Raw genomic sequence first — 15693 nt, 5'->3', positions numbered from 1 at the left:
CTACTCACATGGGTCATTGTGAGAGTTAAATGAATTAATGTAGGTAAAAAGCTCAGCACCGAATCTGGCACACAGCAATCGCCTTCCAAGTTTTAAAAACCACTCATTTTGGAATTCACTTCCTCTGCAGTCTGCAAAGTTTATATGACCCTATTTCTTGATTTCTGTATTTATTGTAGACAAATTTCTTAAATTTTTTTGAATGCTTTATTTTCAAAGGTACTAGTAATGCTCATTTTGACATATACTACATCAAGTAATTTTCATTGCATGTGCCTTTTTACACATTTGGCATCACACCCTTTAAACAGTAAATACTGGCAGATAAGCTTTCTGTCATTTTTAAATGTCTTAAAATTCTCAATAATTCTAATATATAAATAAAATTAAGTCACTAGTAAGTTTTTAAATACCTTCATTTAAAAAAGGAATAAACTCTAAGTAAAACAGCCTCACCAACATGTTACTAGAGATTCACACCCAAAAACAGCTTACCTTTGGTTACAAAGCTTTCTAGAACGGCAGTCTCTAATAGCTGGGTTTGAACAGGAAGAAGAGAAACTGCAAGAGTGGTTGTTGGCCCCCGGGCTTTAATGGCCTCCCCCACCCCACCTGTCAAACCAACATTCACATTCTCTTCTTACTAATCCCTTCTTAAAGCTAAATTCAACTCCCCCTTATCCAGGGCAAAGGTTCAGAGTGAGAGGGAAAATAAGGACATTACTAACTCTGACCAGTAAATGCAACGTTATTCCACTGCCTACTCTCCGCCATTCACCATTCTGGCCGCCTCTTCCTAGCTCACTCTCCCGTCTTCTCCAACCATTACCATTGAACCTGAACCCTGACATCAATGATCACATCAATGCAACTGGGGAAACATTTCACTGTGTTGGCAGCAGGTAAATGGGAGCATGGCTTGTATTATGACCTTGCCAAAAATTGTTCACTAAGGTACCAAGTATTCAGTAATAATTTTCTTCCACAAAGAGAGACAGTGGCAGGGTCAAGTTACAATTAAGATTACTTGAAACTTAATAGATAGTTGGTGGTGGAATTTCTCTTTTAATGAAGGTTCCTTCCAGGGAAGGCATTATTAGGGATAGCAAGAGAAAAAGATTAAGAGATAAATGACAGTATCTTTATCCTCCCCAAATTTCCACTTTCTACCCAGATGTATGTGAACCACGATCCTGTGTCCATCATAATAGTTGGACTAGACGTCTCTCACAGAAGTCAGAAACTTGCTCTGTGCAGTATATTCCAGAAAATTCATCATTTGTGTGATAATTAGGAAAAGTAAAAATTATTCAATATTTCCACCATGCCGGCAAACAAAAGCATAGTTGTTAAATGTTCCTATATGGAGCCAACACATATGGGTAGGTCCAAAAATATATCCTCAAGGGACAAAGGGTACACTCTGCGAAGAAAGCCAGTTTTAAGAGAGAGAAAAAAATGTTGTCTTAGCAACCACATTGTTTCTCTTATGAAACAAAACCCCCGAAAAGATGGAAATGCTATGCTAGCTGCGGATCCTGGCATATCCCTTAACAGAGAAACGCAGTAATGGTTCAGCTGCAAAGTCCAGGCCCTCCTTTTCCCAGTGGCCTAAATCAATCCCCAGCCCATGGTGAGATGCTGAGCAAGATGCGGAATTATTTCAGGCCACTAGGGTAAGCACTATTCCTGGCAGCTGTGCGGGCAGCACCACAGATGAGGGTTTCTAATTCTCTTTGGTGATTCGGTTCTGTGTAAACTGAGATTTTTCGTTCGGCATTTCAGCCAAATAAGCCGGAAAAGGCCCACTCCAGTCCTGAGATGAAGGCAATCAAGGTCAATTTCAGTTCCTTTTCTGTGCAGTTTAGTCGACTTTTCCCTGCTGTCTTCCCTGACACCTGTCTTTGTATTTTTATCTGATAATCAAATACCTATTGGAGAATGTTTGGCAGCTGCTGATGCTCGCTCAGTCATCCCAAAGCCTCTCAGCCTGAGGAATACCAGGAATACTCTGCAAAGCGTGTCCTCAAGAGGCCAGCCTAAGACTCTGGCTGTGACACAAAGAAGTGTCTCCCATAGGCATTTTGAGGGTAAGGTTGAGACCAATGCCTGCTCTTACCAGAGACAACACTGACTGATTCATCTTGCCTGTTACCAAGCCTCTAACTCCTAGCTTTGCACAGCACCCACAGTATACTCCATCATCATCTAACCCAGGAAGGGAAATGCAACTCTTCTCACTGCTGTGTGGAAGATGCTAAAATCAAGGTTTACAAGTTTAAAAGAGTTGTTGAAATTGAATTCAACCAAGCAGAGTTGTAGCTGGAAAGATCAGCTGACACCTGTCCCCGGTTTTGTAGGTCACAGACTCTTTGTAAATTTAGAGCAGTGTTTTACTTCTCAGAGACCTCCTTGAAAGCTTCTGTTTACTTTCTTAAACTGTGGCTACCAGTGGAGAGGTCCCAGGTGTACATTCCAGACACTTTCCCAATATACACAGACTGAGCCGTCTGCCTGCTGGGCACACAGACAGCTACAGGCTGAAGAATTTCTAAGGTTGTTAGAAGAACAAATGAGGTATTAAGGGGAGTGGGCTCTGATGTCCACAGAAATAGCCTATTCTGCCGCAAAGACAGATTCAAAAGAACTATCCCATTATTACTGAGAAAAAAAACTAACCAATTGAGTCTCTGCTTTTTCAAACTGCATGGCTCTCCCCTGCATCTTCATGAAATAAATGCAAACACGCGTGCTTTGAAATGGGTAGGTGTAAAAGAACAGCCTGCACAATTATATCTAGGCTGCCATCGATTTAAATCACAGGCAAACATACTATATATCCAGGAGATATTAAGTCATGACGACAGACAGCTGAGCATGACAAATGCAACAGAACACAAGTTGGAATGCCGAAAAAATGCAATTACAAACCCCATGCAGACAAACACGCACGGAGGACTTTTCCCTCAACACACACGTGGCGGCACTTAGAGGCGCTTAACCACCGTGATAAACCCCGAGCACAAACCCAGGAGGCTCTGCCACCTGCGAGCTGACTCCACGCATGCAGCCGCGCCTTCATCTCCAGGTGGGGACTGTCACGCTCCCCTAGGGACACTCGCCCTACCACCACACACCCCTGCGCGAGCACACGCGCGCCCCCTGCCCCCCGCCCCCCGCGGGAGGCCTGGCAGCCGGGCGCTGGGGGTAGGGCCCGGTGGAGCGGGAGCGCGGCGGGGCCGGGCCTCGGCGCCCGGGGAGGGGACAGGGGCGGGCGTGGGGCGGCGCCCGGCTCACGTGGGCGGGCGGGAGCAGCTGAAGGTCCGCTCCGGAGCCGGGGCTGTCCTCTCGCGCGCGGCGCTGGCCAGGGCGGCGGCGGCGGCGGCGAAGGGGGAGGAGGAGGAGGAAGGCGGCGGTGGCGGTGGCGGTGGCGGCGAAAGAAGAGGGGAGGACGGGGGCGGCGTCGGACTGGAGCCGAGCGGCGGCGCGAGCTGCCCGGGGCGCTGTCGTGTGTTCGCCCGCCGGGCCCGCACCGCCGAGCTGCACCCTGCCGTGCCCAGCTCTGCCCGCGTCCGTGCCCCCGCGGGGAGCGCGCCGGGGCTGCCCCCCGAATGACGGGCGGAAGGTTCGACTTCGACGATGGCGGCACCTACTGCGGCGGCTGGGAGGAGGGCAAGGCGCACGGGCATGGCATCTGCACGGGGCCCAAGGGCCAGGGCGAGTACTCGGGCTCCTGGTCGCACGGCTTCGAGGTGGTCGGAGGCTACACCTGGCCCAGCGGCAACACCTACCAGGGCTACTGGGCGCAGGGCAAGCGGCACGGGCTGGGGGTGGAGACGAAGGGCAAGTGGATGTACCGGGGGGAGTGGTCACATGGTTTCAAGGGGCGCTACGGGGTCCGGCAGAGCCTGTGCACCCCCGCTCGCTACGAGGGGACCTGGAGTAACGGGCTGCAGGACGGGTACGGCGTGGAGACCTACGGGGACGGAGGTGAGCGGCGTCGCAGGCGGCTGGGCGGGCTGGTGCGGTGGGCTTGGCCGTGGCTGCGGGGCAGCGGGGGTCGGGGAGAGAGGGACGCCAGGCGCACGTGTCCTAAACCCGCCAAAACATCTGGGCCAGCTCCCACCCACCTTCTGCGCCGGCCCTCCCCCAGGGGGTGCGCTGGGACGCAACTGGTAAGCGAGGGTTGGATAGGACCAGGTTCTGGGAGCGGGCGCTGTGTCCACAACCGGCGCGGCCAGGCGTGAATATACCTGGCGGGCGCCAGCGCAGCACTGCCACCGGGAGGAAGCACCGCCCGGGAGGGTTGGGCTGGAGAGAGGACGCTGTCACTTGAGCCCGTCACATTACGTTCCTGATCCCTCCCTCTCCCGACCGGGTTTGAAATCGCCACTCCCGTGGAGTTAGAGCGAGTGTCCTGGGCTTGCGAGGCTGGCGGTCAGTGCTGACCGCTCCGGGATTGGTTTCACGTGGAGTCGTATTTCGCTGCTGGTCCTCTAGTAGCCTAAAGATAGAAGCCAAAACCTCATAACTAGGATGTGGGGGAACGGTGCCTTATTTGGGGTGTTTTAGGAAACATCCTAGTTGTGGAAGCGGAGGGCCTCCTGGTGCAGGTGTGCTGTTTTGTTACTAGTTTTCATTCGGTTCCTTAAAATATTGGTGTTTGGTCAGAAGAATGGTAGTCGTTGTTGACCCGGAGATCTGTAGGCAAATTACTAGGAACACATTTTAGAAAGGAACAAGGAACTCTACATTTTAAAAAATACATTTGAGAGGTATAAAATCCCAAGTTGTTAAGTTAGCAGCTGTTTTACTCCTGAGAATGGCAGTGCCCCAAACTGATGTACACGAATATGTATGACCTACTGCTCGCTGTGAACAAAACTTGCCTTATTTTAATATTTAACAGTATTTGTAAAAAATTATGTAGTAGAGCAGACTTTTTCTTTCAATTAGGAGAATACATTATTGAAACAGGTGTCAGAACCTGGTGAATTTCCTTGTGTAGTAAGCTGAGAAGGATGAATGACTTGTGCTTTGTCAAAATACATTTCCTCATAATAAACTTTATAGTTAGTTGGAAAGGGTTGTAGGAGGGGATGCCACCTCTTGGAATTAGGCATCTCAGATTTGGAGGATATTAAAGGGATCCAATTAAAAGTTTCTCCAGCCCAGTTATGTCGTTGCTTATATAAAAGCTTATACAATTTGTACACTTCACTTACTCAGAACACGGGCAGTGTTTCAAATGCAAAACAGAATGGTAGGATTTGCTTAAAAGGACATCTTTTCATCCTACAGTATAAAAAAGGATATAGTTCTCATGGATTAAAAGGAAGGAAGGAAAAAACCTTTCTTGATTACTTGTATTTGAGCTGCTTGAATCCCAATTTCCACAGTAGTTAATTAGGGCCCTTAAAACGTTTTGAATGGGCATAGGGTGCCTTGGTTGGCAGCCCTACCAATGTGTTAGCTTGTGATTGGATTTTACAGGAAGCTCCAGGTCTTCAGTATAACTAAATTCCATGCTCAGAAGTGGAACACAGTATTTATTTTTAAAATGTATGCATCATTTTATAATCTTTCAGGAAGGCTTTGGACATTTCTCTTCAGTTTGGGAAGGTTAAAAATAAGTCTTCTTTTAAAATTACTACTCATTAAAGGAAATCTCTTGGTTTAGAGTATTTATTATACCTAGTAATCAAAATATATAAAGAGAGCACAGTGAAGGCCCTCTCTGTATGTAGAAGCTCAAGTAAGTGTCCAGGATGACCTTACCAATAATCTGCCCTGTGTTTAAAAAAAAAAAAGTTTTTTATTTAACCTTAAAATTTGGCATCACTAGGACAATGGTTTTCTTTTTCTAAAAAAAAAAAAAAAAAAATGCTACCAATTAAAAAGGGAAGGAAATTTTAAAATTGTGATTGACTCTGAGCAAGGCGATTTCCTGCTTTCTTTCATTTGTCATTCTATCTAATTATATCATAATCATATAAGGGGTTCTGAGTAGAAGTTTGTCATTATTTATTTTGTATCAAGGCTCAAATAGGAAATATCACTTTCCCTATTCTTACTTGAGTTAGCTTGGGTTGTTTGTTTGTTTTTGCCTCTACACGACTGTATGTCCATCTCTGAACCCCCCTCTGTCAGACTTAGGGAAAATATGATTCCATGTATTTTGTGGTAACATTAAGTTAGAGGAAGAAAGAGGTAGTCATTCCATGTGAGATGTGTCATATGATTTATCAGTGATTTGTGTGTGAAGTGTTGCTGAATAGAAACCCCTTGAATATTACAGTAGAATAAATTGGTACCATCCTCATAAAATCCAAGTTGAATTCTGGATTCCATTTTTGGTGCAAATTCTGATCTGCCGTACTTCATTTTTTTCCCCACCTGTCATAAAACTACTGGAAATGTCTAGGAAGGCACAGTGTTATTATCCGTATGCATACTTGCACACACACATGTGTAACATATAAACATAAATGTGGCATACAATAGTCTTGATTTGACCGGAACTCATTATGAACTGGATGCCTTCCACACCAATATGAATCTATGTAGAAAATGAGCTCCCAGATGAAAAATCATAGAACATAATTTAAAATAAAACCCATAAAAATCAGATTTACACTTGTGAAAGCTGCATCTACCTTTTAAGGAGTCAAGAGGACCCAATTAGAGCTTATTTGAGCAGCAGAACCTGCTTCATAAAGAAATAGAGCCCCTTTTTCTAGGTTCACTGACTAAACTAAACCTATTCTAAATTTCAGATGAACTACTAAAAATTTGACTGTAATTGATTTCTATCACATCCATGGAGGAATTCTTCCATGTACTTAACACAATACGATGGGAATGTGGCCAGTGCCTTCCCTACTTGACAGTTAATCAGTATACCTAAAATTTCTAATTATTGCTGTCACTTTAAACTGCTTAGATTTTCAAGCAACAACTCTGTGGAAATTCAAAATATTAGTCTTAATTTTGGAGATAGCATTTTAAGGAAACTAGCTGTTAATGTTCTCTCAGTGTTAGACATTTACTAGGATGGTATGGTTGCAATTTAAACTGTAAATACTTACTGATTCAAACAGCACCTTTGGAAGTTCTTTGAGAAATTAGAAGGATATAATTATAGTGTCCCTTTTAAAACAAACAAAATATTTAAAATAAGGTAGTTTGTTTTAGAATATGTAAGTCAGGTTGTATAACTTTTATCCTAGAATTAAATTTTATCTATATAGGCAAAGAAAAAGTCAAAGTTGGCATTTCCTAATAATTAAGTTTCCTTCCCTGTTAAGGTGGTGATGTTTTAAGATGGCTAGTATTCAGTAGGAAGTTTCTTACCCTAAAATGTTTTATAACTACCCTGCCCTTGTGGGTATATTGGTTTAAGAAAGCTATGGCTTGCCCACCTCCTCAGAAGTTCATAGATGTCTGGTTAAGAATTTCACATCTTCCCAGCAAATGTCCTTCACAGCACCACACCTACTTAGTATTTCATTGTTGCACTGCTGTTGTCTGTTTATATGACATAAATACAACAAAATAGAGAAGGTATTCTTGAAATTAGTCAAAACGTTTGATTTGGGAGCCATTATGGTTTTAACTTTTAAGTGCAGCCTTTGTTAACACAGTGACATAAGACTATCAGCATTTTTGCTCAGAATGATAAAATGAAATGTATGCCACACAATGGACATCTTCTGTGTGTGACAATTTAAAAAACATGAAAAACGACTTCAAGGTAGATCTGTAAAATCAGAAATAAAGAGGTCAAGATGGACTGTATTAATGATTTATTTTCTTTGATCCTGTGAATTATGAATACAGAAATAATTGCATCTTAAAATTTCCACATAGCTTTGTTTGGTGAAGTACTTTAATTTTAAAATTATTTTGTATAAATTAGCTATAATGTGTTTAAATTATTTAATTTTTAAATTTTTTTCAATTACAGTGTACATTCAATATTATTCTTTATTAGTTTCAGGTGTACAGTTAATGGTTAGACAATCATATACTTTACAAAGTTTCCCATACCCAATATTTCCAAGGAATGTACTATAATTTAAATTTAGCCTTTAATGAAAGGAAATGGCCTTGGTTTTTGAAAAGAAAATTCTAAATTCCCAAATTTTAACATTCATGTCTTCCTAAAGTTATTTAAAAATCTGCACCAGGTTATTTTTATATGTCTGCTAATTTGTTTATTTAATAGACAACCTTACTGAACATAAATACTTTAGATGTTATCTTATTCCTGAAGAGTCATAATATTTATTGAAAAAAATGATCTAGTATCATAACATTTTAAAGAACACATCAAACACACCTTTTGCTGTGAGATGAATTCCCTAATGCTAGTACTTGGTGTGAGTCACCATGTAGTCACAGAGGCTAGGGAAATCTCATGGCCAGGAGAAAGTAGAAATGTAGCAAGTAATATGATACAAATCTTTTTTTTTAATGTGTGTGTATATATATATATATATATATATATATATATATATATATATATGTATGTATAGCTATAAATGACATATTAGTTTCAGGTGCATGAAGTTATCCAGTGATCACCCACAATGAGTCTAGTTAGCATCCATCACCAATATGGGACAAATTAACCTTTTCACCTGGAAGTAAGTACACAATGTTAAAACAAATTGCCCATTTCTTTTTTATGATAGTTCACTATTTTCAGGATAGATAGTATATTTGTCAAATCATTCCTACCACAAAAGGTTTCATCCAAATGTAATAACCCTAAATATTAAAGTTTTCCCCATCCTTCCAAAATGGTGAACATGGTAGAAAGAAAATTTAAAACAATTTGTTTGCTCGCCCGTGCCTTAATAATTTTAAGTTTTTGATCTTGTCGGACTATTATATAGACAGAGGTTTTCCAGCTAAATTAGAATAATTAATAGTAAAATTACAATAAAATGCACAAGTAGATCTCATTTCTGTCTTCTATGATGGCACTGCCTTTCAAAGGGCTTTCTTTTTGTCTTTTTTACTTTTTAATTTTTTTAACATTCAATATTATATTCGTTTTAGGTGTACAGCCTAGCAGACATTTAAATAATTTAAGATGATAAGAGGGATTTCTGATGCGTTAATTTCAGGGATGACAGTTTTCCAATGAACATCCTTGGTATTCGAAAGTAGTGATTTCATCTTAAACTGGTATAAATTTTTAGAGGAAAAGTAAAAATGCCTTTTGGAAAATCCTATACAGTTCCAAAAGTCATATAGTCACAAAATTACAGAGCGGAGATTCACAAATGGAAAGAATCTCTTTGAGTTGATTGGGGAGGATGTGGGATTTGACCTTGGGCCCAGTTTCCCCGCGTGCCTGGCTGTCAAGTGCACGGCCTGCACTTGCAAAATGCAAGCGCCCTGGACCCTGGACTCACGCTGTGCTTTGGTCTCTCGAAGGTACCTACCAGGGCCAGTGGGCCGGCGGCATGCGGCACGGCTATGGCGTGCGCCAGAGCGTGCCCTACGGCATGGCCACGGTGATCCGCTCGCCCCTGCGCACTTCGCTGGCCTCGCTGCGCAGCGAGCAGAGCAACGGCAGTGTGCTCCACGACGCCGCGGCCGCCGCCGACAGCCCGGCCGGCACCCGCGGCGGCTTCGTGCTCAACTTCCACGCAGACGCTGAACTCGCGGGCAAGAAGAAGGGCGGCCTCTTCCGCCGGGGCTCCCTCCTGGGAAGTATGAAAATTCGCAAGTCTGAATCCAAGTCTTCCATCTCCAGCAAGCGCAGCTCGGTCCGTAGCGATGCGGCCATGAGCAGAATTAGCTCCAGCGATGCCAACTCCACCATCAGCTTCGGCGACGTTGACTGCGATTTTTGCCCAGTGGAAGACCACGTGGACGCCACCACCACGGAAACCTACATGGGCGAGTGGAAGAATGACAAGCGCAATGGCTTCGGCATCAGCGAGCGCTCCAATGGCATGAAGTACGAGGGTGAATGGGTCAACAACAAGAGGCATGGCTACGGCTGCACAGTGTTTCCCGACGGCTCCAAGGAAGAGGGGAAATACAAAAATAATATTCTGGTCCGTGGAATAAGGAAGCAGCTTATCCCGATAAGAAGCACAAAAACTAGGGAGAAAGTGGACAGAGCCATCGAAGGCGCTCAAAGGGCAGCCGCCATGGCAAGAACAAAAGTGGAAATAGCCAATTCAAGGTATGTGAACCCGGGGCACGTGGTTCTGGGTCGTTCCGGACAGTGCCGTGTCAAAGTGTGTTTGTTGGTCCGTTGCAGACATTGCCAGTAGATCCTGCCACCACCAGAATCAAAGGTGGCAAATGATGAAGCCCAGTAGAATTAGAGTCGGATATGTACCTGCACTGTTCTGAAACTTTGCATCAGCAAAAAAGCATTGAAGGCGCACTGAGATCCCCTTCCTGTTATAAATTACTTCCCCAATCCTTAAAGTGGTGTTCATGTAGACTTTGAGTTCATTTTGCGAGGACAGAACCTTACACTTTATTTTAAAAGTACCCTTGAAAAACTGCCTGGGCGAGCATGGGAGCATACTTTAGTATAGGTGAGTCTCTTTATCCTACTATTTCAGTTCAAGGCATTCACAACACTCCCTATAACAATTATCCCGAGTTATAAAATTCAGATTCGGTTTATTGATGCCTTTAAGGTAAAATTGGTTTTGAGAAAGTCACCGAGATCTAGCTCTGGCAGACATGGGAAATTAGGTGACAAAATCAGGCATGCATTCTTGAAAACAACAGATCTCTTGTGCTTGGGAAAGGAAGAGGGACGAAGGCTCGTAGGAATCACCTCATTCTAGGCAGAAAAGATTAGCTCACTGTGTATTTAAAAAGAGGGAGATAGGGGAACCTGACATGGACAGGTGGAACTGTCCGTGGGCCAGGGCTGGAAGCAAGCAGAGACAGAAAAGAAAAAGGGATGGTTATAGATGAAAATGGTTAATTTTAGGCTTAAGTGAGTACTGATGGGCCACAAGTTGTGTGTGACTTGAGACAGACATTAAACATAAGAGTATTAAAAATCCTTTTTCTGCTTCAATAAAACTCTTCCATGGAAGTAAACTGCCTTTGAAACTACAAACTTACCATATTTTCAGGTTTTTATTGTTAGCATTGAATTAATGACACCTCCCCCCTCCCTTTTTTTTAGTTGAAAGATAATGAAATTTCTGATATTTGGACTATTTGATATACAAAGACGTGGCAATTTCATATGGTTGAACTTAAGACTCATATGGTTGAACTTAAAGACTTCTAGACTTCTAAAGGTTTTTGGTGTTTTGTATTTAATGTCTTGATTTCATGGCTACTATTTATTTCTGAGAGTCTGAGATACTGCTTTAGAAAATGGAAGATTTTACAGGTATATAATATATTAAAAGTTTTCAAAGGTTTCCAATGTATCTCAAAGCAACCCTCTTTTAAGGTTAGTATTTCTTGTTAATCAGCACAAACTTTTATGAAGGGTCTCTCCTGTCTTCTCTGCCAAGTACCTTTTATTTTACGTCTTAGTTTTCTCTGATCACCAAGCGATGCATCTACCTGCTTCAACGTTTGATTTGTAGATAGGGTACTTGGCACATCTGAACTTGCTGGCTTCCCTGGCCTTCAGCTAACTTTAAAACTAGTCATACACCTTCCATTAGACCCCTGTCTCTAATTTTAAACACACTCCTGGAGCTTTCCACTTTATTTTCACCTTACAACCTACTGATAGACTAGAGGCAGTTCAGTCTTAACAGATGGAAAGTAAATCTGTACAGGACACTCCAGCTTCAAATGACTTTCTTATGCTTGCTGTAGTCACTGACTGAATGACCAGTTTGTATTGGAGGAATCAACGTAACAGAAGGGAACTGCTTGGGATGCAAAGTTGATCTCTGATTATACTGATACATCATAAAACTCTCATGCAAGTTCCAGCCACATTCTCTCTGCTGAATGTCTTGGAGATGCTGTTATGTAATTTGAGAATACCATGTTAGACAGTATAATCAAGAATTCTTTAGCTTGTTATACTTTTAACTAGTTAACTTCATAAAATATTTTATTTAGCTATTTGAAAAGTGCTCAGTTCTTTATGCTAATTGAAATAAGCCAATCACAGGACACACACTGAATGATTCCACTTGCAGGAAGTATCAAAAGTGGTGGAAGTCATAGAAACAGTAAAACTGTGGTTGCCAAGGGCTGCAGGGAGGGGGCCATGGGAAAGGGTTCAACAGGTATAAAGTTTCAGTTTAGCAAAATGAAAAGGTTCTAGAGAGCTGCTGTACCACATTCTGTCTGAAGTTAACAACATGCTATTGTGCACTTAAAATTTTGTTAATAGAGTAGATCTCATGTTAAGTGGTCTTGCCACAATAAAAAAAGTACTCTTTGGATGACACGTAGACCAAAGAAACCCACTCAATTAACCCTTTCTATTTTACTTTCACTGTTGTAGTCCCCCTTGCTTTAATGACTACTTCAGACAGGGTTTTACAACTTGTTTTTGTAGGAAGTCGCTAAAGGACTGGCATTCTCCCTGTACTAGCTCTCAGTTTAGAGTTCTACATTCTTTTGAAAGCTTTTTTAAAAAAGGGCGAGGGGGGGGTGGAAATTCAGTTAAGTTTTTGGAGATTGCTTCCTGGGGAGTACTTCTAGCTGTCTTACTGTCATAACCCTGGCTCTTTCTAATGCCTAAGTATCCTCTCAGTCCTCTGGCTCCTCTTGTAGTGGTTGCTATTAATGTTTTTGTTTTTAAAACTATCGAAAGTTTAAGAATGTAGACACACTCCCCCTCCCCTGGTGATGGCAGAGGAAGAACAAGAAAGTGACACCCTAGCAGCTGCCACAGTTAATATCAGTAGTTCATCACTGGCTTCAAAGGGAGATGATGGGTGAATAGTTACAGCCATTTCAGTTTGCCGCCTAGAGAGTGCTAGTCATGGTTCTCTCGCTGTCATTTTTTTTATGTGATAGAGCTTTTTGTTTCTGAAATCTTGGGGAAATGGCTTTCCTACCATCACCCCAATTTATCTGGGAGCAAAGCCTCAGGTTAGTGCTGAGAACTGTGTTCTCCAGTAACACCTCCTCAGGGAAGTCAGACACAGAACCGCCATCCTGGGCCCAAAGATTCTGGAAAACTTGGGATGTCTGTGGAACTTTCCTTTGCTGCTTTGAAGAGGGCGTGATATGTCTGTCCAGTAAACACACAGGAAGTATGTTTCTGAAGGCTCCAGCCAGCCCCTGTGTAGTTCTTCCTGATCAGGGAAGGGGGGTGAATTAAGTGAGGAGAGCAGAAGTAACGCTGCAGGTACAGAATTAGTAGATACTTGCAGGTTCGCATTTAGTGAGTTAAAACTACAAGGGATGCTCATAATTTGCTGACCTCTTATCTAACTGTTCTAATCCCAAAAGTGCCATGTTGACAAGGTTTAAAAAACTGTTTTATTCCTCTCTTGTCTTGGTCCTGAGGCTAAAGTCATCACCTGGAATTGAGAAAGTGTCTCAGTCTTTTTCAAGAATTGTTCCAGCCAGAGCAGAGCAGAGCAGCTCTGGACTGTTCACACCCTCCTGATGCAGAGGGAGAGACCGAGGTCCCGGCCCAGGCTCACCGCACCATCCCTGTGGTTCCCATCACACTTCTCATGCAGACATTGTTCACTCCGTTAACTCTTGTCTCCAGTCATTCCTTAAAAGAGATGTTCTCATTACTGTTCTTTGAGAAAAAAATACTTGAAGGGAGAATTTTAAGAATTTAATTCCATGTAAACGAATAGATAGTTGAGAAACGGGCATAAACAACAGAAGAGCACTGTAGGATCTGAGCCTCAGAGGAGAGAATTATTGGGCTAGAGGACTACAGCGTAATGGTGACAGGACGGTAGGGTGCCAGCCGAAAGGGTGCTTGTACCACCTCCGGTTCATCAGATTGAAAAAAAGAGACAATGGGAGAAGAGTGGCCACCCTGGAGCTAGCGGGGTATGTGGCTGAGCGCTCCCAGAACTACAGTGAAGTGTCAGGGATGGCACAGCCGACCCCATCGGGTGGGGCTGTGCTCCTCCCATTAATCCCATTAGAGTGATGTTGACCCTCAGTGCCCCAGCAGTTGGTAACAGACACGCCCAGGGAGGTAATGCCAGGAGGGAGCCCTGTGCAGTTCCCCAACTCTGCTGGGCTTGTTCCGCCGTAGCTGCACAAGGGAACGGAAGCAGCCAGGTACAAGGTGGAGAGCCTTGAGCTCAAGGGGTCTGGTGCACGGGTGAGCTTGCTGCATCTGCTTCCAGAACTTGAGGATGGATTCCCTGTTTGCCAGTTTTCAACTTCAATATAAAAATGACATAGTTTGAAAAAAAAATCCTGCAGGAAAAATATATTTCCCATACTTTTCTTTAAAAAGATGAATTACTGTTTGATACCACTCTACTCTTCCCTCGTGCCCAGAATGATTCGGCTGTGACACTTCCCCTCGGTTCTGAGGACCATCTTTGCTCAGCCCCTCCCTCTGCCTGGCACCCTTGCCCGGCTCCTAGCCCTCTGCTCGGGCTGCTGCATCCTCGGGTTTAGGCAGGAAGTCTCTTCACCGAGGGTCTCCATGACCCCAGACCCTCCCATCCCACTATCATTTCCCACCACCCCAGTCTCAATCTCCTAGTAGTCTAAATTGTCATTTTATTTCAGCATATGTATTCAGTATCTCTTTTCTCTAACTAGACTGGCAGCCCAGACCCTGCAGGCAGCTTTGCTCACTTGGGTACACCTGGCAGCTCACTTAGATCAGGGCACTTTGTAAGGCCTTGAGTAAGTATTTGGTAATGAGTGAATTAAATTCTCACTACTCAGGGTCTGAACATAGCCAGTGCTTCTGATTCCGGTCTGCTGGGCATTCCTAAACCACAGCTTTAAGGAAACAAACAGAGCTCTCCCAACGCATCGTGCCATGCTCTCACACTAGTCAGGGGAGTGCAGAAAATGAGAAAGTATTGTGGGTACCCTTTTCTTTAAATAAGTCGACATCATGAATGTGTCAGAACTAAGGCCGGGCCAGAAAATAAGAGCTTCAGGTTAAGCCACACTGTTGCCACCACTCCTCATAGGTGTAAGCTGGTTCAGGGATCTGTGCGAGCACTTCCTGTAAGCCAGGGGTCTCAAACTCGCGGCCCGCGGGCCGCATGCGGTCCGCCCACCAATTTTGTGTGGCCGCAGACTAATCCACGAAGTTTGATTAGTCTGCGGGCCGCACAAAATTGGTGGGCGGGCCGCGAGTTTGAGACCCCTGCTGTAAGCAGATAGGGAAGCTCTGAGAAATCACCTTAATCGATGATAGCCACGTTAGCTCACCGACATGTTGGACATCACCTCCATAAGTGAGAAGGACATAATAGCTCGTTGTCTTTTTGAAATCTAAGAGGGCTTAGTGTTCAGCTGGCTTAATTTTCCTCTTGAAAGATTTTCTTATCTTGCTCATTTAGGGTGTTTTTTTTTTTTTAATCTCAAACAATGATATTCAATGAAGCAGTCCTTCACAAGATTATTTGACTTGATTAGTACTTCACTTATTAGTAATTAAAGCCTAGCATCAAGCCTGAGTCAGTGCACATTATGGATCCAAATTAAACTCACTGCTACTAGTTTTAGAAAGAAGCTTAACCTCTGCCTAGTTGATGTGAAATGCTAGGA

At 43.4% G+C, this 15693-nt stretch overlaps 1 protein-coding gene across 3 annotated transcripts in view; it reads left to right on the top strand.

The window, feature by feature from the left end:
* The first annotated feature begins 3348 nt into the window (after positions 1-3348).
* The window catches only part of JPH1 (junctophilin 1), an 86866-nt gene continuing 74521 nt past the window's right edge, over positions 3349-15693 (top strand). For all 3 annotated transcript variants that reach the window (XM_066266342.1, XM_066266340.1, XM_066266341.1), the window contains exons 1-2: positions 3349-3990; positions 9448-10207. In XM_066266342.1, the coding sequence (XP_066122439.1) occupies positions 3612-3990; positions 9448-10207 (1139 nt within the window). In that variant the 5' untranslated portion in view covers positions 3349-3611. The remainder of the gene's footprint in view (positions 3991-9447; positions 10208-15693) is intronic.

The sequence above is a fragment of the Saccopteryx bilineata genome, chromosome 3 (assembly GCF_036850765.1).
Source record: "Saccopteryx bilineata isolate mSacBil1 chromosome 3, mSacBil1_pri_phased_curated, whole genome shotgun sequence".
Classification (NCBI taxonomy): domain Eukaryota; kingdom Metazoa; phylum Chordata; class Mammalia; order Chiroptera; family Emballonuridae; genus Saccopteryx; species Saccopteryx bilineata.
This window is presented reverse-complemented; position numbering and strand designations above follow the sequence as displayed.